The 22,804-nt window shown below is 42.1% G+C and overlaps 7 protein-coding genes across 12 annotated transcripts; 4 read left to right on the top strand and 3 right to left on the bottom strand.

The window, feature by feature from the left end:
- Window positions 1-16: 16 nt before the first annotated feature.
- Window positions 17-2,712, bottom strand: LOC135167729 (GDP-mannose 4,6 dehydratase). The gene is made up of 7 exons (XM_064131230.1): window positions 2,381-2,712; window positions 2,038-2,280; window positions 1,266-1,461; window positions 945-1,177; window positions 582-797; window positions 394-462; window positions 17-275 (listed from the first exon to the last, which is right to left on the bottom strand). The coding sequence occupies exons 1-7, from the start codon at window positions 2,441-2,443 to the stop codon at window positions 213-215; spliced, it is 1,083 nt and encodes a 360-aa protein (XP_063987300.1). The 5' UTR covers window positions 2,444-2,712; the 3' UTR covers window positions 17-212.
- A 133-nt stretch (window positions 2,713-2,845) lies between these two features.
- LOC135167725 (tubulin delta chain-like) lies at window positions 2,846-5,444 on the top strand. The gene is made up of 2 exons (XM_064131226.1): window positions 2,846-4,399; window positions 4,494-5,444. The coding sequence occupies exon 1, from the start codon at window positions 2,976-2,978 to the stop codon at window positions 4,296-4,298; it is 1,323 nt and encodes a 440-aa protein (XP_063987296.1). The 5' UTR covers window positions 2,846-2,975; the 3' UTR covers window positions 4,299-4,399; window positions 4,494-5,444.
- Window positions 5,445-5,647: 203 nt separating this feature from the next.
- Window positions 5,648-13,572, top strand: LOC135167710 (mitogen-activated protein kinase kinase kinase 13). Of its 3 annotated transcripts, XM_064131185.1 has the most exons (6): window positions 5,649-6,221; window positions 7,163-7,416; window positions 8,660-8,949; window positions 9,508-11,242; window positions 11,367-11,606; window positions 11,866-13,572. In XM_064131185.1, exons 2-6 carry the CDS (start codon window positions 7,232-7,234, stop codon window positions 12,131-12,133), a joined length of 2,718 nt encoding a protein of 905 aa, XP_063987255.1. In that variant the 5' UTR covers window positions 5,649-6,221; window positions 7,163-7,231; the 3' UTR covers window positions 12,134-13,572. The 3 variants fall into 3 exon arrangements, with proteins under 3 accessions (XP_063987257.1, XP_063987255.1, XP_063987256.1); XM_064131187.1 differs by lacking the exon at window positions 11,367-11,606 and having other exon boundaries at window positions 5,648-6,221; XM_064131186.1 differs by lacking the exons at window positions 5,649-6,221; window positions 7,163-7,416 and adding an exon at window positions 7,797-8,525.
- On the bottom strand, window positions 12,629-17,130 carry LOC135167735 (armadillo repeat-containing protein 1-like). Of its 2 annotated transcripts, none has more exons than XM_064131242.1 (4): window positions 16,979-17,130; window positions 14,675-15,010; window positions 14,386-14,595; window positions 12,629-14,311 (listed from the first exon to the last, which is right to left on the bottom strand). In XM_064131242.1, the coding sequence occupies exons 1-4, from the start codon at window positions 16,991-16,993 to the stop codon at window positions 14,138-14,140; spliced, it is 735 nt and encodes a 244-aa protein (XP_063987312.1). In that variant the 5' UTR covers window positions 16,994-17,130; the 3' UTR covers window positions 12,629-14,137. The 2 variants fall into 2 exon arrangements, with proteins under 2 accessions (XP_063987312.1, XP_063987311.1); XM_064131241.1 differs by lacking the exon at window positions 16,979-17,130 and adding an exon at window positions 15,394-15,650.
- On the top strand, window positions 15,824-18,884 carry LOC135167720 (pyruvate dehydrogenase [acetyl-transferring]-phosphatase 1, mitochondrial). Of its 3 annotated transcripts, none has more exons than XM_064131218.1 (5): window positions 15,824-16,255; window positions 16,323-16,607; window positions 16,760-16,901; window positions 17,008-17,499; window positions 17,665-18,884. In XM_064131218.1, exons 2-5 carry the CDS (start codon window positions 16,488-16,490, stop codon window positions 18,342-18,344), a joined length of 1,434 nt encoding a protein of 477 aa, XP_063987288.1. In that variant the 5' UTR covers window positions 15,824-16,255; window positions 16,323-16,487; the 3' UTR covers window positions 18,345-18,884. The 3 variants fall into 3 exon arrangements, with proteins under 3 accessions (XP_063987288.1, XP_063987287.1, XP_063987289.1); XM_064131217.1 differs by having other exon boundaries at window positions 16,339-16,607; XM_064131219.1 differs by having other exon boundaries at window positions 15,824-16,086; window positions 16,339-16,607.
- On the bottom strand, window positions 18,729-21,177 carry Vps4 (Vacuolar protein sorting 4). Its single transcript, XM_064131223.1, has 4 exons — window positions 21,035-21,177; window positions 20,827-20,938; window positions 19,515-20,599; window positions 18,729-19,383 (listed from the first exon to the last, which is right to left on the bottom strand). Exons 1-4 carry the CDS (start codon window positions 21,056-21,058, stop codon window positions 19,282-19,284), a joined length of 1,323 nt encoding a protein of 440 aa, XP_063987293.1. The 5' UTR covers window positions 21,059-21,177; the 3' UTR covers window positions 18,729-19,281.
- A 294-nt stretch (window positions 21,178-21,471) lies between these two features.
- On the top strand, window positions 21,472-22,735 carry LOC135167742 (DNA polymerase epsilon subunit 3). The gene is made up of 2 exons (XM_064131252.1): window positions 21,472-21,815; window positions 22,262-22,735. The coding sequence occupies exon 2, from the start codon at window positions 22,262-22,264 to the stop codon at window positions 22,631-22,633; it is 372 nt and encodes a 123-aa protein (XP_063987322.1). The 5' UTR covers window positions 21,472-21,815; the 3' UTR covers window positions 22,634-22,735.
- The last annotated feature ends 69 nt before the right edge of the window (window positions 22,736-22,804 follow it).

Genomic DNA, 22,804 nt, shown 5'->3' on the forward strand with positions numbered 1-22,804 from the left:
AAATACGCAAGACAGATTATCAATAAGTATTTTTATTTTTATTTCGTTCTCTTTCAACAAAGACTTGTGCTCAAAAATTCAATTTTTGTTTATACTGAGTCGCGTCAGTTAGCATAACATATAGACTTAAAAAATGCGGCTTTCCCTGGCTTAAATATGGATCATTGGGTTGGAATGACTTTTTTACAATTTTTCTTAGTACCCGAGACTGATTAGGCCGTTGGATCTCTCTTCATCAGCTCAATGTCTGCGTCCAACATGTCTTTGACTAATTCCTACATAACAAGACAAACAAATAACTCATCTTCCAGTCATAAATAAAAAAAACCTATAAATTTTTCCTATGGTGAAGTCTCCAACATCTACGTGATAATAAAATAAAGTATTATTCACCGGAAAACTGACAGTCGGCTGCCATCCGAACTTCCCCTTCGCCTTCGTCGAATCACCCAGGAGCATGACCTAGTACAAATCCGGGGATTTCATAAAAAAGTCAAAAACTCCAAATAAAAAATAAGAATAAAATAGTGAAGGCTGTTATGCTTCCACAATTTAATAATTCCTGAAAATATGAAACTCACGACTTCCGTTGGCCGGAAATATTTTGGATTCACCCGAACCAACACTCTCCCAGTCTCCTTATCACTCCCAACCTCGTTGACACCCTCCCCCGTCCAAGTGATATTAATGTCCACATGTCGGAAGGCTGTTTCAACGAATTCCCTCACACTGTGACTCTCTCCAGTCGCTATAACGTAATCTTCAGGAGTCTCTTGCTGAAGCATCATCCACATGGCCTGACAAATATTATCTTATTAACTATCAATTATTTCCAATGTGTCCGGATACCTGGACAGTATTTTTGAAACAAAATTTTCAATGGTCTCTGAAACACGAGAGGAAGACTTGTTTGAGGACATTTCGACGTTCACGTCTGTCATTACCTGAACATAATCTCTCGCATGTCCCCAATCCCTCCTGGCATCCAAGTTCCCTAGCTCCAGAACATCCAGTGCTCCAACGTGAATTTTCGCCACACCCCTGGTGATTTTTCTCGTAACAAAATTCTCACCCCGCCTCGGGCTCTCATGATTAAACAGAATGCCATTGCAAGCGTACAATCCGTACGCCTCCCTGTAGTTTATGACAATCCAGTAGCTATAAAGTTTAGCACAAGCTGTAAGAACCATTAATCGATGTCATTAAACTTTCACCAGAATTTCATGTAGAATAATTCAGCATAATTTGTACGACAATTTTAGTACCATATGGTGAACGAGGATAGAACGGTGTCTGTTCGTTCTGGGGGTATGTAGCGTCCTTTCCACCGTACAACTCTGAAGTCGATGCCTGATAAAATTTGACCTTTTTCTCCAAACCACAGGTTCTTATCGCATCCAGAAGACGAACAGTTCCAATGGCGTCTACTTCACCTGTGTATTCACTCAATTCGAAACTCACCTGGGTAGTAAAATCATGACTGATAAACTTTTACACCAAGGTGGGGAACTATTGACTGATCGTGATGATTAGACTTTCTATGGGCAATGACAATTGCAAGTGAAAATAGGAGATATTTATTGGGAGCGCGGCATTTTCTCTCATCTGATTATTCAATTTTTACGGAAATGAAAGAGAATGTCTATCCCGACGATTCCCAGTAGGGATGAGTGAATAACACCAGTGGATATGAATTGAATATCGGATGCAGTTGAATAAAAGAAAACTGTAAAGTTCAGGGAGCTAAAAACCTTTGGAGTAATTGATTTTTGCTTGCAAATTTTAGGTTAGGAATTATTTCCATTCGAATATTCCTGAATTGAGACTAAAATTGTATGTGGTTCAAAAAATTGCCTTATTATATTTTCTAATGAAGCAGATTTAATTTATATGGCTTCTGGGCATTCGGGAGTGATAACAGAGAAGACGATTCGCCTGAATCAGTAGATATTCGGAGGATAACTCCCTCAATCGTTGACAACAGCAAAAAAATTCTTCAGTCTAAGCCGAATCATTTTATTATTTTGTTATCTTTACCATAACATGACTCTGCGCTGCAAGATTGTAAATTTCAGTCGGTTGTACTGCAGCTATAACTTTAACTAATCCACTGGAGTCTGTCATGTCTCCCCAATGTAACTTCATTTTTCCATGACGATGGCTTTTGGGATCTGCATATAAATGTTGAATCCTGGCAGTATTGAAGGAGCTTGCACGTCTGATAATCCCATGCACTTCGTACCCCTTTTCGAGAAGAAATTCTGCGAGGTACGAACCATCCTGGAGGAATTAGTAGTTCAACAGAACGAAAATAATGCACTCGAGGACATAATTCCTTTGGAAATATTATAGATTGACAGATGAAGAATAAAGGACTCACTTGACCGGTGATACCAGTTATCAGGGCCACACGACGTTCCTCCGTGGCCATTGCACTTGACATCTTAACCTGGACGAAGTCTTTTATACACTTATTAAAGCTAATCAAACGGTTTACACAAGTGGATGATCCGTGACCATGTACAGTCTATCTGTGGATTCCTTTTGTAGAATTGCACATTTCGATGGAGTGATAACACGGAAAATACAGGTAGTTTATCAACTCCGAGGCATTACGAGGTCGAGGCGAATTGTTTTGATGTTACACAGCGTCCGGGAGGTGACTTGAAGAGGGGATAGGAATCGGTGGACTGGGAGCTCCCGGGGAAGAGGATTAACTACAGACTTCCATCATTCTTTCGTGTGGGGGCAAGTTAACACACCATTCGTCGGTAAGAAATATATTTCGTGCTTGTCTGACGATTAGGTCGGTCTTTAGGTTATCGACAGACTTCAGCATAAAATGATAAACAGACCTTATTCCTGGTAGTACCATCTGCCAGAATTTCTCTAAAATTCACTGGATTTGATCTGGGCTAACGAACAGTTGGAGTAAAATACCCCAAATCAGTTTTGGGTCATACAAGACAACAGCAATGTTGACTTTACAATTCGGTCAGTGCGGGAATCAACTGGGAGACGCTGTATTCAGGAAAATAACCAAAGACATCAGCTCAACGAACACCGGCACGTCCTTCGCTGATAGTTACGAGTACAGCGAAGCTGCAACCTCGAGATGGTTCGAGGGTACCTCCCAGGACGGACGAAACATAGGCCGAGTCGTCCTCATAGACACCGAGAAGAAGGTCATCAACAAAATCGTCAAGAAAAATGATCAGAACTTCTGTTACCGATCGAGGAACATCATAACTCCTGGGGATTCTGGTGGATCGGCGAACAATTGGGCCTTCGGCTACGTCAGGAAAGGCCCGGAGTTCAATGGCTCAGTAATGGAGGCCGTGAGGAGAGAAGTGGAGAGGGCAGATAGGCTTGACAGCTTTCTCTGCCTGCTCAGCTGTGCTGGAGGCACTGGATCCGGTCTGGGAAGCTTCATAACGTCTTCCCTTCGAGATGAATTCCCTCTAAAGAACATTGTCACAGCTCCTGTCCTACCCTTTCCCTCTGGGGAAGTCGCAACTCAGAACTACAATGCAGTTCTCAGTCTGGCGAAACTTCTTGAGGACTCGGATCTAGTGATCGTCCTGGAGAACCAGAAGCTCGACCGAGAGGTTTCACAGAATCCCAAAGTGAAGAGTGATTTTCCTGGAGATCTCAACGACATCGCGGCTCAGAAGATCCTGTCGGTCTTCCAGCCAGCAAGGGACTCTTCTGGTCGCTCTAACGATGTGAATCACATCGTCTCCAAGGTCTCCCCTCATCCAGGATTTAAATTAGCAACTGTCGAAGCGATTCCCCTCATTCCAGATACTCAAAACGAGTCGTCAAATTGCCAGAGAATTTCCATGAATTATTCAGCCCACTTCAAGGCCCTTAGGAGAGAGATTTCAAGTCCCTCCGGGGTTAAGAGCCTCTCCAACATCTTGATCACAAGAGGAAGCGCCAGACAGAAAGGAAAAAAGATGTTTGCTCCTGATGATGACGATTCAATGGCCATTGATCAGCTGATGGATGGAGGGATCTACTCGAAAATCAAGTGGCTGAAGTCCGATGAGAGAATCAGTCATTTTCATCAGAAGAGAAATTTCATCGAAAACGAGAGATTCAGTTCGGTTATTTCGAACAACTCGAGGATTGCTCGACCTCTGGACAATATTCTGGCCAGCGCCTGGAGGATCTACACCCATGGTGCTTTCCTACATCAGTACAAGCAACATGGCCTCGAGGACGATGACTTTCTTCGGGCGTTTGCTAAGGTCGAGAGTGCAGTCAAGTCTTACAAGTCACTTGAAATAGATTGAAGTTAGGGATAGCTGATGTTTGCCGAGATTTTCGTCCCCTCCAAACATCGTAGTTTTTGAAGCCAACAAATGATTTCATTTGTTGTTCAATAACATTGATGGTTAGACAATAAAAATAATAATTTATTGGCAATAAGTCCGGCTGTTCATCTTTTTAAATGCAAAATTAATTTTTTTTATTCGGAATTATTGCAGGTAGCGCTTGATTCACATCATCGATGGTTTTTTAAAAATATTGTCCATCCCTGATTGAGGGGACTCGCCTACGTATATTCGCGTGATTTCCGCATTGTCGTCACAGAGTTACGCCACCCTCTCCCGGTATAAGTGAGCTCGAGAACGGCACTATCGATCCAGGGACGAGGGGGTCTTTTCTTTTTCTAGCTTTACTACCCGATCACCCCACCAACCCAATTGAGGGATGTCTTCCCGTTACGTCACGAGATCGACCCACGCACCCACCCCACCGGTGATGACGAAGAAGATGGAATTAACGGGTTCTTGGAAACCAAGACTTCCCCTTTAGTCAATTTGTCGCTTTGACCTTGAAGAAAATATTGTGGATATTTTTTAATCCTTTTAGGTGAGTTACAGTCTTAAATTTTTTTTTCTCGTAAATAAGAGACTTTCAAAGGTCAGATTTTTTGCGAAAAAGGAAATAGTAGTCCACTGAAGTTTTTGGAAATTGAAAATTACTCAAGATTTTCCTAAGGCCGAAATAATTTTTTTTCCAAATGATTGTCTGCTATATTTTTGAAAACGTAAATTTGTTTCTCGAGAAAAAAAATGGTATAAAAATAATAAAAGAACCAACGAAAATTCGTTGGAATTTTTGGCATACGAAGCATTTGCCAGGGTGCAAAATGATCTACCCTTTCTCGTGGTTTCTAAAAAATATAAATAATCAGGTAAAAACCAAATAAAATACCTGACCCATATCATCCCGCGTCTTTGAACTTGATTATTATCGCACTCTTCCGTGTACAACAACCACAGAAATTGTTAACCTCATCCGCAATCCTTCGACAAATCCAAAAATACCATAGAATCTATAAAAAACCTTATCTGTATCAGGTTAGCTGACTAGCTTCGTCCCTGGTTTTTCGATCCTACACCTTGCTCTTCCCCTCCACTCGGTAGCACGCTTCGCCGCCGCCGTAGCGTCCACCACGACGTCGATACCCTCCACACACAACCACCAGCCGTCGCCACCCTTATTTTTTCCACTCTCCTTTCTCTCTCGGCGCACCAGACTGTACGGCCCCACCACTACCAACACAGCCACAGACAAAATCGGGGTGGGAATACGCTCTCGCTGCAGGACGCTAGACGCGATTTACCTCGGGTTGCCGCTGCATTGTTGTCAATTCTGTAACAATACGACCCCGAGAAAGAGTTGTTACCGTCTGGATAAGGACACCGAAGGCCTCACAGTGCTCCTTTCCCCCGTATTATCGAATGAATCTCGGTGAGAGAACAAACGGTGCAAGTGCGTTACACCGAGTGCTGGAACATTGCCTGGTTATTTAGTACGTAACGCCATTTTGTAGAATACGGTTGGACGCGCATCGACAAACTGTCAATTTCTAACAGGGTTGAACGATTTTTCCACCCTCACTCAAGTTATCCCGGATTTTTTGGAAGTTACCCAGATCTTCGAGGAGTTCCTTGGAGTGTTCACCAGTGCCATACGCCAGAATCTGTTTGTTGTGATAAAAAAACAAATCTCGAGTGTCAAAACGTGAAGCCCAGTTTCTTCGTGATTTTGGTGCAGTTTTCTCAGTGTTCGCCTGGTGTTTTCGACATTTTTGAGAGAATTTTTGGAAAAATGGTGGTTTAATTGATAGAAATGCTGTAGCACGTGGGTCTGGAGGATATGAAGATGCTCGAGAGGACATTAACTACTCAAAACAGCTCGTAAAGGTGATTACAAACTCCCCTCAATATTTTTTTTTCTCAGAGAGGATTAATTTCCCCCAATTTCGTTTATCATTTTTTTATCCCCAGCATTCACGTCATCCTGCTGATGTGCGATAAAATCAATCCATTCATAAACTGCAATAACTCTTGTGGCTTCGTAGTGCACTGCAGGTGCGCAAGTCTAGATACGGCACTGCCCACCATTCTGAAAATGCCCCGCTCTCCCCTTCTGCCCGTCACAACTTGTTTTCGTTTTCTCTTTTTTTTTCTCATCTTCACGGTCAAAATGACCGTGGGGGCAGCGTGGCGCCTCCTTTGCTGCGTCTGTCTCTCGTTGCTAAAGGATAAAGATGTTCTTGGAATTCCATCCCCAGATAGCAGTCACCCCTCGGTGTTCATCCCTCTCGGGGTCGTAAAAAAATTATTTGTCGGGGTCTTGGGATTTAATCGCTCGGAGATTATTTATGGGAGAAGTTGAGGGGCTTTCGGAGATTTCAATGCCGCATTGGGCTATTCTAAGGTGATGACTTTGCTAGAGTTCTCACAGGGAAAAGGTTCTATTAATTTTTTTCTCCTGGTGGTACATTTCATCTAAACTAACGCCATCGATTCACTTCAAATAAATAATTTGTTCAATTTGATTCAAGTTCTTTTTAGACACAAATTTTTAACACCGTGGAGTTGACTTTCAACGTAGATTTTCCTTCTGGGCAAAATCATCTCGCGAAGAATCAATACCCTTCAACATATTGAAGAACAAGCGCTGTAATTTTAATAGGAACTGTGTACCTGCTCAAAAACAGCCCATTAACGTTCACTCCGAGAGGTGACTCATCGCCCTCAGAAACCCTCGATCGCGCACCACTCGCCTCCACCGTTCCCCATAAACCGCTCACCTGTACAAAAATTCTTCTCATTCCAGCGATAATCTATTCTGTTATTAGGTTTTTGAAATTTTCGGGTGAAGCTGCCAGCGCCCCGTTCACATAAAGACCATTCAAGAACAAATAGAGATGAGGACACCCGGAGCGGAGGCAGAGGTGAATCGCTCCCACGAGGGCTACGGCTTCGATTTTCAACCGAAGATCAAGACCACTGGATCAACTTCCTCGTCACCCATGCCGTCGTCCTCTGGAATTATCGTTAATCCACTTGTGCTGTCGAACTCACCGGCTGAAGCTGATGAATTTCCCGACAGGTAATTAAATTATTTTCGTTCTCAGCTCAGGGATTTATTAAGAACATTTTTAATTAGGAACTTTAGGCATAAAAATTCCATCCCATAATTATCACATCAATTAATGATGAATAATTATAATAATCACACCTTTCGTCGAGCTATTCGAAGTCGTCCACTCGGAAGTAAAACACCTCTAATCAGCCCGATATCAAACATCGGCACCAGAAAAAATAAATAAACATTTAACTCGGTCAACCAGAATGCGAGCCTCCTCATCGACATGACACCTTCCAATAAAAATAAATCAAGAGTTTGTTGACACAACACTGAACGTCAGGGGATTGTTAACACTCAACGACCTCTCGGGGCAATCGAATCGAACCCAATAAATCCCTAGTGAATTTTCGCCATGCAGCCCCCAATCTGCCAATTAACCTCTCCCATGCCCTTCGTATTTTCCTCAGTTTTTTTTCTACCAAACAATTTTCCTCTTTTTGCATTCCTGAAGCGATATCTCGTACCCCTCGGCGCTGCAGTCAGCCATATTAGACCTGTAATTGTGCTGTGGCCTGATCTCACTCATATGAACGAGAGTGGAGTACATGTGTAAATTCCCTCGTGTGTAGATAAACTACGTAACGACAGTAGTTGAAAACAACGGGTGTGAGGAGCCCGTGGAGTAAGTGTTCGGGAAGGTCGTCGTGAAAAAAAAAATCACACAAAGTGAATGTTTTTGATAATTAGCACTAGAGTGCAACTGCATTTTGGGGGCTAGTGTGCACGTCCGGTTGAGATGAGGAGAATCTGAATAATCAGTCTGGGATACCTAGAATTCGAGAGGTCAATCGACGTGATAAGAGATCGATTGGGGGGAATCTTACCCACACAGGCTCTCTTTTTTGTTCAGCCAGAGCAAAAAAATAAACAAAAAAGAAACAAATTGCAATAGACTGGTTGTGGAGAGTGAAGACAAACGCACTCCCATTGATTTGCTCTTATGCGAGAGTTCAAAAACCATCGTATGTGCATGGTAAATAATAAACAATGGTGCTTGCTCGATTTTTCACCAAAAAAGAGCGAGATGACACAAGTGTCCGACAGTCGGGGCTCGAGAAAGTTGCGCCCAGGTGAGCAATAATTCCAAAAGTGTGTTCTCAATTAATTGGAGCACGTCCCTGATTTATTCTTGAGTATGGAGCCTTGACAATTGTCATTCTTTTTTTATACTTGTGAAAGAGAATTGTCTGTTTCGTCATTCCAGTGTGCTGTGCATTCAAGACGAACTGGGTCAGCTGAATAACATTGGTGTGGATTCCAGTCTTTCGATAGAGGGGTTGAAGGATCCGCAGGGCATTAAACATGAAGCTGCATATGATCTACCTGGGGATTCCAAGAGCGAGAGCTCGGAGGACACCAGCCAGAATGGACAGAGCTCTGGTACCATGGAGACACAGAAGCCGAGCTGGATGGAGGGCATTCTGGGCTGCATGAAACCAGTGTGGACACTCATATCGAAGCCGGTCGTCAGTGAAAAAATGAAGGGAAGCCCAGGTAAATGGGTCCATTTATTTTCAGGGGGACGGGAAATTTTTTCAGTGAAAATTTGCTGAACTAGGATTGGACGTATATCCCAGACGATTACCTCATTAACAAATCTACTGAATCATCATCGTCGAATCGATTTATTCAATCACATTTCAATCGTTGATTATTCTTTCAAACATTGTCTCATGAAAAGTCGATAACATTTATTGCTGAGGATGTCCTCAATTGTAAAACAGTCTTTGGATGTTTCTAGTCCTTAGGTCACCTTAGGAAATAAGTCCGACGATTATCTGTTGATTTCCCTCTATACGGAATTATGCCAGATAAAATAGCTAAATAACAATAGAACTTTCTAAACATCAAAATTATTGTACACGTTAGGGAAAAACTGAGGAATTCTTTCAACCGCAGTAAAGTCCCTCGGGCATTTCCAACTGCCAAAACCTAGAAAAACCCATCTGTTCACAAATTGCCTTTTGAAAAAGGCTTTTCTCAAAACCTTATCTTATCTCGACCCGTCTCAGCCCCATTTCCCCCAACAAATTCATGCATTTTTCTCCACAGATGATCACTGGGAGATTCTCTTCGAGACAATAAGTGACCTTGAATGGCTAGGCTCGGGGGCCCAGGGCGCCGTATTCCGAGGGCTCCTCAACAAAGAAGTAGTCGCTGTGAAAAAGGTGCGGGAGCCACGTGAGACTGACATTCGTCACCTGCGTAAACTCAATCACCCCAATGTCGTCAAATTTCGTGGTGTCTGCACCCAGGCCCCCTGCTACTGCATAGTGATGGAGTACTGTCCTTATGGGCCTCTTTACGACCTCCTGCGAGGAGGTGAAAAGGTCCCCCCACAGCGCCTCGTGTCCTGGTCAAAGCAAATAGCTGCGGGAATGGCCTACCTGCATGCCCACAAGATAATTCACCGTGACTTGAAAAGCCCGAATGTTCTGATCGGTCAGGGTGAGGTAGTGAAGATATCGGACTTTGGAACAAGTCGTGAGTGGAATGAAATAAGCACGCGAATGAGCTTTGCGGGAACCGTAGCCTGGATGGCCCCAGAGATAATTCGTAACGAGCCATGTTCCGAAAAAGTTGACATTTGGTCTTATGGAGTAGTTTTGTGGGAGCTTCTGAGTGGTGAGGTGCCTTACAAGGACGTGGACTCGTCAGCGATCATCTGGGGTGTTGGCAACAACTCCCTCCACCTTCCAATTCCAGCCAGCTGTCCCGAGGGCTACAAACTCCTGGTACAACAGTGCTGGGCGGCAAAACCCAGGAATCGACCCTCCTTCAAGCACATCGAGGTTCATCTTCAGATAGCGGCTGTCGAGGTCCTCTGCACCAAGTCCGAGGAGTATTTCAAGACCCAGCAGACATGGAAGGAGGAGATCAGGGTTCACATGAAGCAGATGCAGACGAATAGCTCGAATGGCTCGAGGTACGAGGCTGATTTGATCAGGCAGAGGGAGAGTGAGCTGCGACATGCCCAGGACATCAGAGAACACTACGAGCGTAAGCTCGAGGTAACTAACAATCTTTACTTGGAGCTGAGTGCGTTCTACCTTCAAATGGAGCAGAGGGAGCGTGATATAACGAAGAGGGAACAGCAGTCAGGTGGTAAACAGTATAGAAAACGGTTGGTGCATCCTCTTCTGCCATTCAAGGAGAGACTACCCAAGAGGCGGAATAATCTCGTTCAGTCGAGCTCAACGACACCAACAACACCCCCGTCCCCTCAGGACACACCCAACAGCCCCATGAAGGCGACCCTCTGCACACAGTTGAATAATTCCAATCAACCTGAGACTATTGTACTTCCTAGTGCCAATTCAAACTCTAGTTTTAAGCAGAAGAAGTACAGACACAGGCGGGTGGGCTCCGGGGGGATAGTTTCGGCGAGCCCTAGATCAAGTCCCCACAGGGAGAGGAAGAGTGGAGAATTGAGTGTCAAGTACGTGGATCATCAGACCCAGACGGACATCACCAGCATCAGCGAGTCCATTGAGAGCCTCGGCATTTGCTGTCACTCCCAGGGCGTACAGTACTCACCCCCCAGGTCCATTCCCAAGTCTGTTAATGGGAATTCTCTGGATGTGGCTGATAGGGGGATGTTTGAGGGCATGTGCTCGAGCCCTGAGGGCTGCTCCATTGAGAACAGGTCCAATGGAAACGAGAGGATCAAGGATAGCGATGACGAGCATCTTGAGACGCTCGAGAGAAAAGTCTCGGAGATTATTAATGCTAATAGACTTCTGTCACCGGTGGACAATGGCAACTGCGACGACGTTACTATACATGGGTAAGTATTTATTATTTGTTGGTGGGTGTCTTTATTCGGTAGAAATAAATGCACTGGATACAATCGTCACGCGCGTTTACCGCTTTTTTTTTTATTTATTTGGAGTTTTTTTTTGTTTCGGTAGCTTACATTATGGGATGGGTAGGAATGGGGCTGTCGGAGGGACCTGTGATGGGGCGGAAATGGAGGCAGCTCGCGGGGATGCTGAGGACGAGAATGATAATGCAATTGATAGGCTTGGGGAGAATGATAATGACGATTGTGATATCGATTCGGAGGACGATGGGGGAGAGGAGGGATGGTCTGATGAGGATGGAGAATCGTCGGTCAGATATGGGTTTAATTATTCGCTTAGAAGACGAAGGTGAGTGCACTGATGATTTGTTTCAGCCTATTTTATTGCTATGTGAGGTGAACAGAGTGCGGGCAAGTATTGTCATTAATTTTCTTAGGTGTTTGTGATTTATTTAAATGGATTTTCCATATTAATTTTTCTACTGGAGATTCGAACACAATTGGTCATAAATTCAGGGTCACAATCACAATATCAAAAATTGAGGTGAAAAACTGTCATCGTCAGAGGTTACTGCTTTTCCAGTAACAATTTTATTTATGAATTTCAGTGCAACAAGACGACCCATAGGACCGGGCTGTAGATTAAGAAGAATAAAACAAAATCCATTGAGCAGTATCGATCGTGGTCTGGTATCGGATGAGGAAAATACATCTGAATATTCTCACCCGCCTTCCAGCCACTCTTCGACGCTTGAAAGTAATCCAGACGTCCAACGGGCCTATCGTCGAGCCACTCGCAATGCCAATAGAACGTCTGAGGTCCCTTACATGTACGTTAAACGATCTGGTGATCGAGAAATAGCTGTAAGCCCTTAAGAGGCCACAAAGAGCCATTGTTTCCTAAAAATTTTCATCAAATTTCCAGCCCAAAGGTTTTAAAGTTTTGCCATAATGTCGAGGGCTTTCCTCGGGGAATTCGTTGAAAATTTGGGAAATCAAGGACATTATGCGGTCCCTTAAGGACCAATTATTTCGTAATGAATGTTGTTACTTGAGAAATTCCGGTAGCTGGTCATTATTTTGAAAAATCCAGCTCCTTACGATAGGCTGAAAGAGTTATGAGATTAAAGGAAGAGACTTTGTCATTCTGTACTCTAAAATGAAAGTATTAAGTTGTACATAGGTAGTGGGTTAATTTCAATTTTGTACATAATATTTTGTTCTCTCTGGTACAATTGTCGCATTGTGTCGAGGTTTAGGTGTAGTTCGGTGATAGACGGGAGATGGTTTTGTATTGGCACTGAGGATTATCAACAATTTGTTCATATCCTCGGACCAAATGTCTCCGATATGAATAAGTACAATTACGTGTGAATGACTGAATGTCTTTATTTGTTTTTTTTTTCTTAGTGAATGCATGATTGTGAGATTGCAAGACGTTGACTCAAAGATTTTTTTCTCGAGTGTTTGCTCATCAATTCTTTTTGTACAAAAACAAGAAAAAGAAATTAAAAGTAAACTATTCAGTTGTGACTACGACGAGAGTGTACATAAATTATGAAAAAAAAATTTTCCTTGGATCTCATAAATTAATTACCTGGCAGAGGATTCGGGGAAAATTTTTATACCGATCCTTCTGGCCAGGGGGAAAGTAACAATGGAGGAATGATTATGGGAGGATCGTGCAATTATGTTTACTCATTTTAAAAGAAATAGTATTTATATATACACACGTGCCGCCCAAAATTTACGATGTAGGATTAAATTATTAGAGACGAAATAACGGACGAATCAGTATCAACGCAATTATTGTAAAATTTTGTAGAATTGTGTCGAACAATTGGGAAAATTTCTAACTTTAGAAAGAATTCAGAATGTAGAGATTTTTTTGATTTTCCGGATAACATTAGCAGCTGTGAGACTTAATCTCTCAAATCCAGTGTACTTAGATTATTGAATTATAATATTGACTATTTCACTCTGATGCACTGGAGTGCCTTAAATTTCAAAGTAACAGATTTCTAAATAAAATGTTTAACGAATTATTGTACCTGCGGCAGAGTCAAGAAATTATTGCCTTAGAAATTTATATCTTTCTTATGATGTACAATTTTGACAATACGATGAATTCCCACGATATTATAACTGCTGTAGGACAGCAGAGAACGAACAAGATTGAATAATTGGCAGCTAAATTTCCACTGGTTCGTCTTGGAAATTTTTTGTTTTTCACTGTTTCATGTAGCAGTACGAATAATTTAAGAGTAATGTATTTGAATAATTTCGCTCTAATAGTAAAGTTTCTTTACTCCTGATTATCTCTTAGTTAATGATTATCCAGCCCCTCTGAACAGATAATCCAGACGTCTGAAGTTAACAAAATAAGCCTCGAAGAGTTGTCTTAGTATTTATCTGTAGGAAGTACTGTAAACTCTCACTGAGTAACACTGAGGACATTTAAATTCTATTATACAATTACAACATTTGCATTTTAATTGATTAAAAAATAACGCTCAACAAATTAATTCCCATTCACTGTCTCGTCCCAAAAATTGATTTAAAAAATGCGTGTTCATGGACACAGTCTCCAGGTAATGTACAATAATCAAGGATAATGCAGTTCATCAGCGAAAATGCCTATTCAACAGCTGCTTAATACTGCTTTAATTTTTGAAACAGAAAAATTAGTTGTAATTCATTTCAATAGGTAAAATGCTAGATGAACAGTCTCAGAAATGAATGGAGATTAAATCACTTGCAGTCTGGGGACGAGGACCATGATTTATCTGCGCGATGAGAGCTGTCGTTTTCACCTCGACCATGGAAACAATCCATCATGATTGATCTCTGTTACTTGTTTTCTGGATGCACTGATGCGATTCACCAGTAGAAGGAATTGTGCAAAAATTCAGCGGTCGATTTGTAGAGGGTAGAGGCACTCTGTTTCAGCCCTGTCAAGAGGGACACTACACCCTCTTTTTGGTCCTCTTGGTTGTCCTCTTCCTCGGGCAAGTATTCGGGAAACTCGTTTGACTCTCCGTTTTCTTCGCTGGTCTGTAATCCATTTGTCGAAATAGAAATATTGGGCATTTATGTTGGAAAATTACATTTTTCATCGAATCACTTACCAGTTTAACTAAAAATTCTTGATTGTACTTATTTCTGGTAACTAATCTCGCCTCCATATTCTGAGTGTTTTCTTGAATAGCCTCAGCAATGGATCTAGCAGTAACATTAACTAAAGTCCTCATAGTGACCCTCTGATGTTCAACATCAAGAACAAGTGAAATAAGTCCCTCAATTCTAATGAGTGTAGCTTCCAGCTCTGCTCTAGTTTCCTACAAAAAAATGAAAAGCCTGTGAAGACATGCTGTGAGAGCCTCCCAACAGTTAGTGTTGCAATAAATAAAGACTCACAGGTAACAATCCGCTGACATGGAGCACAATAACGTGGGTCTTGAGTTTCTTTGGTTCAATAACTCTCCTACACCGGCTCCTCAAATTATAAATAGGTGGTTTCATCCTCTCAATATCATCCTTGACACTCTGTGCATGTTTCGCTAATTTCGGTGTGTCAATACAGTACTTGTTAATAACAGCCTCGAGTGCCTCACGGACCCCAAAAGTCGAGGTTATGTGCACGTAATTTTCAACATTTTTTGTGAATATCTCGAGAATATCCAGTGCCAACTCCACAATTTCAGCGTCAGGTACTTCCAGGACGTATGCGAGGTAAGACAGGACTGTCCTATCCTGCAACAGAATTCTTCCCATAAAAAATCCAGACGTGAGAGCAAAACAGCATTGAGGATGTTAAGAGAAACATTTTTTATCGCAATTAAATCCGTGAGGGCGGCTCATAATAAATTTACATCATAATAAATCAATGAAAATTTTAGAATTGAGAAGACTGAGGAGTATCCATTCCATTGCTGAATAATCAAAATAAAAAAGATTAAAAAACTAAAAATAGAAAGAATTTACATTCGTGGGTTGGAGACTTGACCAACCTCAAGAGTAGCCCTGTCATTTATCTAAAATAGTTCTAAATTCTCGAAAAACCTTCCAATTATGAATAAACACCTTCGATGAGACCGAAAAATCATGAATGTTTACATATGAATATAAACCCTGACCTTTAAAATAGTGTCATGGTTGGTAAAATCATCAGCAAGCTTCCTGTATGTCTCCAGGGTGGCTAGAAGCTCCTTGGAGTCCGCTGGCTCCTCACACTCCATAATGTTCGCCTCACCACAAGCTCCACAGACACATAAATCCCACACTACCCTATTTATCGAACTTTTTTACGTAAAAATTATTGAGATTACGATAGCCTCTGTCTCACTGTGTTCTCAATGTTTCTACTCTCCTCCTCAACAGCTGGGGCAACACCAGGGAAAAAAACACGCAAAAAAACTGAAAACTTAACAGCTAAAAAATCGATTCTCAGGTAGAACCGGTTCCAATCGTTTGGAAACAATTAGGGATTATTTAGGAACAAAAATTTGTTGTTTAGAAATTAATAGTTTATTAATAATTAGATATTTTATGGGGAGTATGGGGTTGGAAGGTGGTGTCTTATCAAACGTTGATCAGAATCCCTTCAACTGACCCAAAAGCATTTGTGAAGACCAAAAATATTGATTTTCTATTTTTGGGGATTTGTCATCATTTCTTAATTGACTTTCTCTCAATTTTGGCTTTAGGGACAATTAGCGCGTGCGTCAACCTTTCTATCTAACCCTTTTCTAAAATAAAAAAATTCGAAGTGTTTTAGATGGAGCCATGGGTGCTCCATCCCTTCTACAGTAGCTCGATTTTATTTATTGGTTCGTAGAACTCTTTTCAGAGAATTTCCCTTGACATTTGTTTTTCGCCCTTGAATCTTTCGGAGGGAGAGTTGTTTTCTATTTTTAGAGGCTTATGCGTTATGAAGTGAATTGGGTTATAATTTTTTTCACTTGGAACAAGTTCTTTTGAGAGGGTAAAGGCGTTGGGGTAATTGTTGCTGTATTTGATTATTGAGTTCGGAGAAATCGTAAGAATTCATCGATTACTCAATCAGTCATTGATTTTTCCAGATTGATGGGGGGATTTGGGGTGAGAGGAAGATTATCGTCTTTCTAACCTCTAGTTTATTCACGAGAAACATGTGGTGGAACAGCGGTGGCTGAGGACAATAAACTGCGTGAATTACTCGAATTTTATTGAGTGACAGAGTCCAGACGATATGGTGATGAGAGGTGGATGGATTCTGCTTAATAATGGATACATTGCAAAAAGATTTAACGATGGAATCAAGTGTTGCAGTAGGTGGTACGCATCGCTGCCGAAACTTACACCTGAGGAGGTAAACAACGGGTCAGAAATAGATTCACAATCGTTCTGGGACAATTAATCGATCGATGGAGAGTCTGATACGTGTGACCATTCGATTTTGATTAATTGCACATGTCAGGCGAATCTTTTCACTGCTGAGAGTCATGTGGTTTTTTCTTCAAGGTGACGAGAATCCTGAGGACGAATGAGTTCACACAGGAGCTGAAGGGGTCCAATTCCTTCATGTATTATGATTCTAATCAGTTGGCTTCGAATAATCCTCTAGAGGATGCCAGGGCTGAAGGACGATGTCGATTGACGAATGGTGAGTGTTATTTGGTTGTGAAAAAAAAATTCTGAGCAATTAACCCTGCGTGAAAATTTTTCTCGAGTAATATTTACCGAAAGAATTGTCATCCCCACGATTTCAGGATTACTCTTCGGAATATTTGACGGTCACGGGGGTAACTCCTGCGCCCAGGTAGTCTCGAAAAGATTACTACACTATATTTCCGCTTGCTTATTACCTCGGGAAGTCCTCGATGAGACTCTCAAACAATCGAGAACCCCCGAGCAGCTGCGAGAGCACTTGCTGGAGTGCTTTCACGATAAAACAGAGTTCGTTCCTGAGATCGATAAACTCTATGGGGAGAGTTTTCTCTCCTTCCTGGGGGAGGTTTCTGAAAAGTATGGCGACTCGGGTGGACTGGGGCCTCAGCTAGAGAAAGCCCTGGAGACGGCTTTTCTCAGCTTAGATAACGATATTTCTAGCGAGGCTCTGAAGAAAGTCAAGAGGCAAATCGATGCCAGAACTCTCTCGGTTGCTATGTCAGGAGCTGTAGCTGTCGTTGCTCATGTCGACGGGCCTCATCTTCATGTGGCTGGAGTCGGTGATTGTCAGGCAGTTCTGGGGATTTATTCAGGTATTATCGTTTTTCCTGGATATGTAAGTCTTAATGTTTTTATTCAGTGGAGGAAAGTATTCCCAGGACCACCACTTACTCAACAATATTATTAATCTGCTATTTCTCTCGAAGTGTGTTCATCCCCCAATATTATTTTTAAAAACCGTATTATTTTCTTCGCAGACGAGGAAGGGTGGTCTGCGAAAGTGCTCACCGTAGAGCACAACGCAGACAACCGCGAGGAGGTCGGGAGAATTCTCTCAGAGCACCCGGCAAGCGAGAGTCGAACGGTGATAAAAATGGAGCGCCTTCTAGGTCAATTAGCCCCCCTTCGGGCCCTCGGTGATTTTCGATACAAGTGGAGCAAGGAATTGATGAAAAAAATTGTAGTGCCATATTACGGTGAGGGAGCTATGCCCCCAAACTACCACACACCACCCTATCTGACAGCCAAGCCCCAGGTGACGTATCACAAACTCACGCCGAAGGACAAATTCCTGATAATAGCCACTGACGGCCTGTGGGATTTGCTGTCACCTCTCGAGGCAGTTCAACTCGTCGGCGAGCACATGAGTGGGAAAGTCACCCTTAACTCACTCCAGCCAACAGCCGGCATGAAATTGTCTGAGATCAATAATATGCTGGTGAAGAGGAAAGAAGGACTGAAGAAAAAACCTCTGGATGAAAATGCTGCCACGCACCTTCTCAGGAATGCCCTTGGGGGCACAGAGTGTGGGATGGATCATGCAAAGGTCTCGCAATTCTTAACGTTACCAAGTGAAGTCGTTCGTATTTTTCGGGACGACATTTCCATTACTGTTGGATACACTGATACCGATTTTTTGAAAAATTGTTCGTTGTAGAATAAAATCGGGGACTTGTTCAATTGAGATTTTGCATGAGAAATTCTCCCGGATATGAAAGTTCAATGAAAAATATTCAATACAATTTTTAATGTTTTTTTTTTTAATGATGAACGATTGGCGAATGAACTTGATTGTTTGTACGATAAGAAATCATGCAACAGCCCAACGATCGAGGGGTGAAACGACACGAGTTCAATGTCCTTTTGTTCGTATACTATAAAATAATTCTTAAATAATTAATTTTTAATACTTACCAAAAACACTTGAGTCAGTGGACGTTGACTTGCTTCGTTTCTTCGCCTCGGTTCAATATTTTTTAGCTCACCACAAATTCCCAGAAATGAGAATGCCTGATTTGTTGATTAACGAGTCTTTCAAACATGTTTGATTTCTGTACATATTTATTACTGTAAGCTTTATTGAACATGCCATGTATCGACATGCCACGTTTATTCGGGATATCATAAAAATTTACATTGGAGAACAGTGGTGAATTTATTCTAGTGTGTCACAGATAAATATACATATACAATGCAATTTCAATTTTTCATTTAATTATAAAGTAGAATTGTTAAACATGGATAATAGATTTTTTCCACTCGTGAGACTTGTCTTCCTCTTGGGGCGAAATAAATATGCACGAAATTGAACTCAGCTTTTCTAGATTCAAGATTATCACATTTACAAATAGTATTATGATCTGTTCGATTCAGCTTATGTGTTAGGATTGCCTAAGAAATTTTATTCCCTTATCTTTCAAGAGATAGTTAATTAAATCATCAGGCAAACAGGGAGCAGAAAGAGGATAAAAAAAATTCGGGCATTTAATTAATCCAAGAGTTTTTCTTAGAATTTTCACTTTAGATAAAAAATAAGAATCTTCTTAAGGCGAGATAACTGGGTGGCATATAAAAAATATATATCGCCGAAGCGTTCAACCTTCCTGGCCGAAGTCCTCCCTGAATTTTTCTAGTTGTGTTATGTCTTCCTGATTGACAGTTGGACGGGTTGTGGCGAGAGCTTTCAGCAAGTGTTTCTGCAACAGAAAATAAAATGCATTTTACTATTAACGTCATCAATGAAGCCTCAACAAATAATTGAATGGGGTTCAAATAGAGGAAATGGTTCTCACGGGCATTGCAATAATTAAAAAAACAATAAAATTACCATCGTGACAGGTGCCTCGAAAAGTTCATCGCTCTTGACATCAGTCCAGCTCATTTCGATGGCCCCTGGATCCCCAGGAGAGCAAGGAGTCAGCAGATTATCGACAATGACCGAAGGATCTTTAGGGGACGGTCCACTGACTTTCTTGAAATGTGTAGCGCTCTGTACAAGTCTGATGGGCTCCATGAGAGCCTCGCGAACAATGACTCGAATGTCATCTCCAGAGTATCCATCAGAATCAGCAGCCAACTGCTTGAAGTCCTCCTCCGTCAGTGTGTGGGCATTCTGCCTCAGATGGAGTTTGAACATGGCGGCTCGGGCTATCTCATCAGGCAGAGGAATATGAATACGTTTCTCAAATCGTCTCCTGATAGCTGCATCGAGAACCCAGGGAGTGTTGGTGGCCCCCAGCACCAGAATTCCATCGTTATCACTGCCAACGCCCTGCATCTGCACCAGAAACTGAGTCTTGATTCTTCTCTCAGAGTCAGACTCATTGTCACTCCTAGACGAGCACAATGAGTCAATTTCATCGATGAAGATGATGCTGGGTTTCCTCTGCCTCGCAAGGTCAAACAGATTCTTGATGAGTTTGGCGGATTCCCCCTGCCATTTGCTGACTAAATCCGAGGAAGAGACTGACAAGAAGGTTGAATTACCCGCCTCTGTGGCGACAGCCTTGGCAAGATAAGACTTGCCAGTCCCAGGAAGGCCGAACAGTAGAATTCCCCTCCATGGCATTCTTTTGCCTTTGAACAAGTGGGGAAACTGAATAGGGAGAATAACAGCCTCCTTCAGGGCATCTTTGGCTGACTCCAGGCCAGCAACATCACTCCACTTGACGTTGGGCTTCTCCACCACTATTGCTCCCTCCAGCATGTGCTGGAGCTTCTTCTTCTCGGGATCAATCTCCGAGTCACTGTCACCGCTGTCACTCTTCTTGTCCTCTTTGGCGCCTTCCTCACCCGTTGCCACGGGCTTCTTCTTCCCTTTCTTCAGATAGGCTTTTAGCTTTTCCGCCCTGTCGAGGTACTGCTGACATTTCTGTCGTATACTGTCTTTCGCACGCTCGCCCTGGGCTTCATCTAGAGATAGGATTTTATTATTCGGTGGAATTTACCAGAATTGATTTTTAGGTTAAACATTTTACAGAGGAATGTCGGAATTTCAACTGCCCTTCATTGGAACCACAATGAAATTGCCTAACAAATTAGTGTCATGAAATTTGACATTTATGACAAGCAAAAGCCTGACTCAAATAGATATCCTGAAACCCTCTGAATAAAAGCAAAAGTAATTAATGATGACTAACACTTGATGGAATGAAGGAAGTACTCGACTCCGTGCTCGTAATACTTCAATGCCTCCTCATAATTCTTCTTCTTATCCTCTTCCGTAGCTTTTGTGACCAAATCAATGGCTTTCTGTGTTATAGAACAAAACAAAATAAAACTTCAGCGATAAGAGACACAAAGAGAAAATCTCTAGGAACTCCAACTCAAAATAATACTGATAAATACCTGTAGTATCGTGCCACCGGCCATGTTACAATGTTATTTTATAAAAAACCTGTGATCACACTTCACTATTGCAACTCAGAAACACATTAAGGTATTTGATGGGGAGGTCGGAGTACCTCTAGAAAGGCCAGCTTGCGGAGGGGGTTAATTAGGATCACTGACTCTTGATCGATGTATTTTTGCGATTATTTGGCGCACACACACGCAATAATTATTATCTGTGGGCGAACTACTGGGGTTAAAACATTATTGGTGTTTTTCTGTCAAACGAATGATCTTCGGAAAACGACAAAATGGTAGACTTCAATAATTACGAGTGGATCAACCTTGGGCCGGATTTTCAAGGACTTCAAGACAACTTTCAGGATTATCCGTAAGATGGCTGCGGAGCTCTTTTCCATGAAGTTTCCATCGAATAGTTGTGTTATTTATGTTGGCTCATTATCGCAGAGTGTAACGCGAATATTCTCACATTCCCTTTTTCGTTTTTTGCGTTTTTCTCGGCTCCTGGGCCCCCTAAAGTTACAAACCCCCCATTGTAATGCCTTACCGACAGGCACGTTCTTCATCGTAGCTCATGCACCACCGCTACGAAATTTTCCGGGTGAAGCCGCTCCATAAGCGTCAACAATCCCCGTGTAACCTCTGCCTATCAACTCGAATACATTGGCGGGAAATAATTGTTTACACACTTGTTATCACCTGAAAATTGCAAACATTTTTGGAAATATCAACTTGTGGGCCGAGTAGTGTTGCTTGATTTCACCGAATCAACCGAAATGTAAGTACTGCTTTTTATTCGTTGGATACTCGGTTTGCAGATCTCGGCGGTTACATAACCTATTTTCAGTTGGAAGTTCCATTGTTTATGTCGTTATGCAGGCATTGAATCTCGTCTTTATTCATATTTATCCGTTTCATCGTGGAAAATCATGCGTTTCACATTTGTCCTGAGATTTTTCAGACCTAATCGTCCATTTGTTTTCATCAACTCATAATCTTGAGCTGTGGAAAACCACTTTTCCTCTCGCTTTGTCGAATAATTCGCTTGCAAAGTGATATTAATGTTTGTGTGTCATATACGAGTGCTCGCAGCACTCAATTGTTGTTCCCGGCTTCACCCAGGTCGATCAGACTCGTGTGTTGTTTCATTCGTCGACCCCCCAATGTCAGCCAAATATTTTGCAATGGAAAATGTCATGAGGAGTAAGAAATATTTCCCCTCAGATGGCTGAGAAATTGGAGGACCTTAATCTTCCCAACGCCGTCGTGACCCGAATCATCAAGGAAGCCCTTCCAGATGGTGTCACAGTAGGGAAAGAGGCCAGAGTGGCAGTCGCCAAAGCCGCCTCGATATTCATCCTCTACCTGACGACAGCAGCCAACACAATTGCCAAGAAGGGCAACCGGAAGACGATAAGTGGGCCCGATGTCCTCCAGGCCATGGAGGACATCGAGTTCGACCGGTTCATCGAGCCCCTGAAGGAGGCTCTCGAGAATTTCAAGAAGTCCCAGAGGGAGAAGAAAGATGCCAATTCGAAGAAGAAACAGCAGAGGAAAGAAGACGATGATGGCAACGACATGGTCGAGGATGACTGAACATCTTATTCATTCACTTTTGGAGTTTAAATATTAACCATTAAGATTTAAGTTTTATACATATTTGTAAGGAATTGAAATTAAATTATTTCATAAAATTTATTGTGCCACCATTTTTTTCTCGTTTCCATTAAGTAATTAGATAAAATAGTTCAGAAATTAAAGGTCTAG

Source organism: Diachasmimorpha longicaudata, chromosome 11 (genome assembly GCF_034640455.1).
Source record: "Diachasmimorpha longicaudata isolate KC_UGA_2023 chromosome 11, iyDiaLong2, whole genome shotgun sequence".
Classification (NCBI taxonomy): Eukaryota; Metazoa; Arthropoda; class Insecta; order Hymenoptera; family Braconidae; genus Diachasmimorpha; species Diachasmimorpha longicaudata.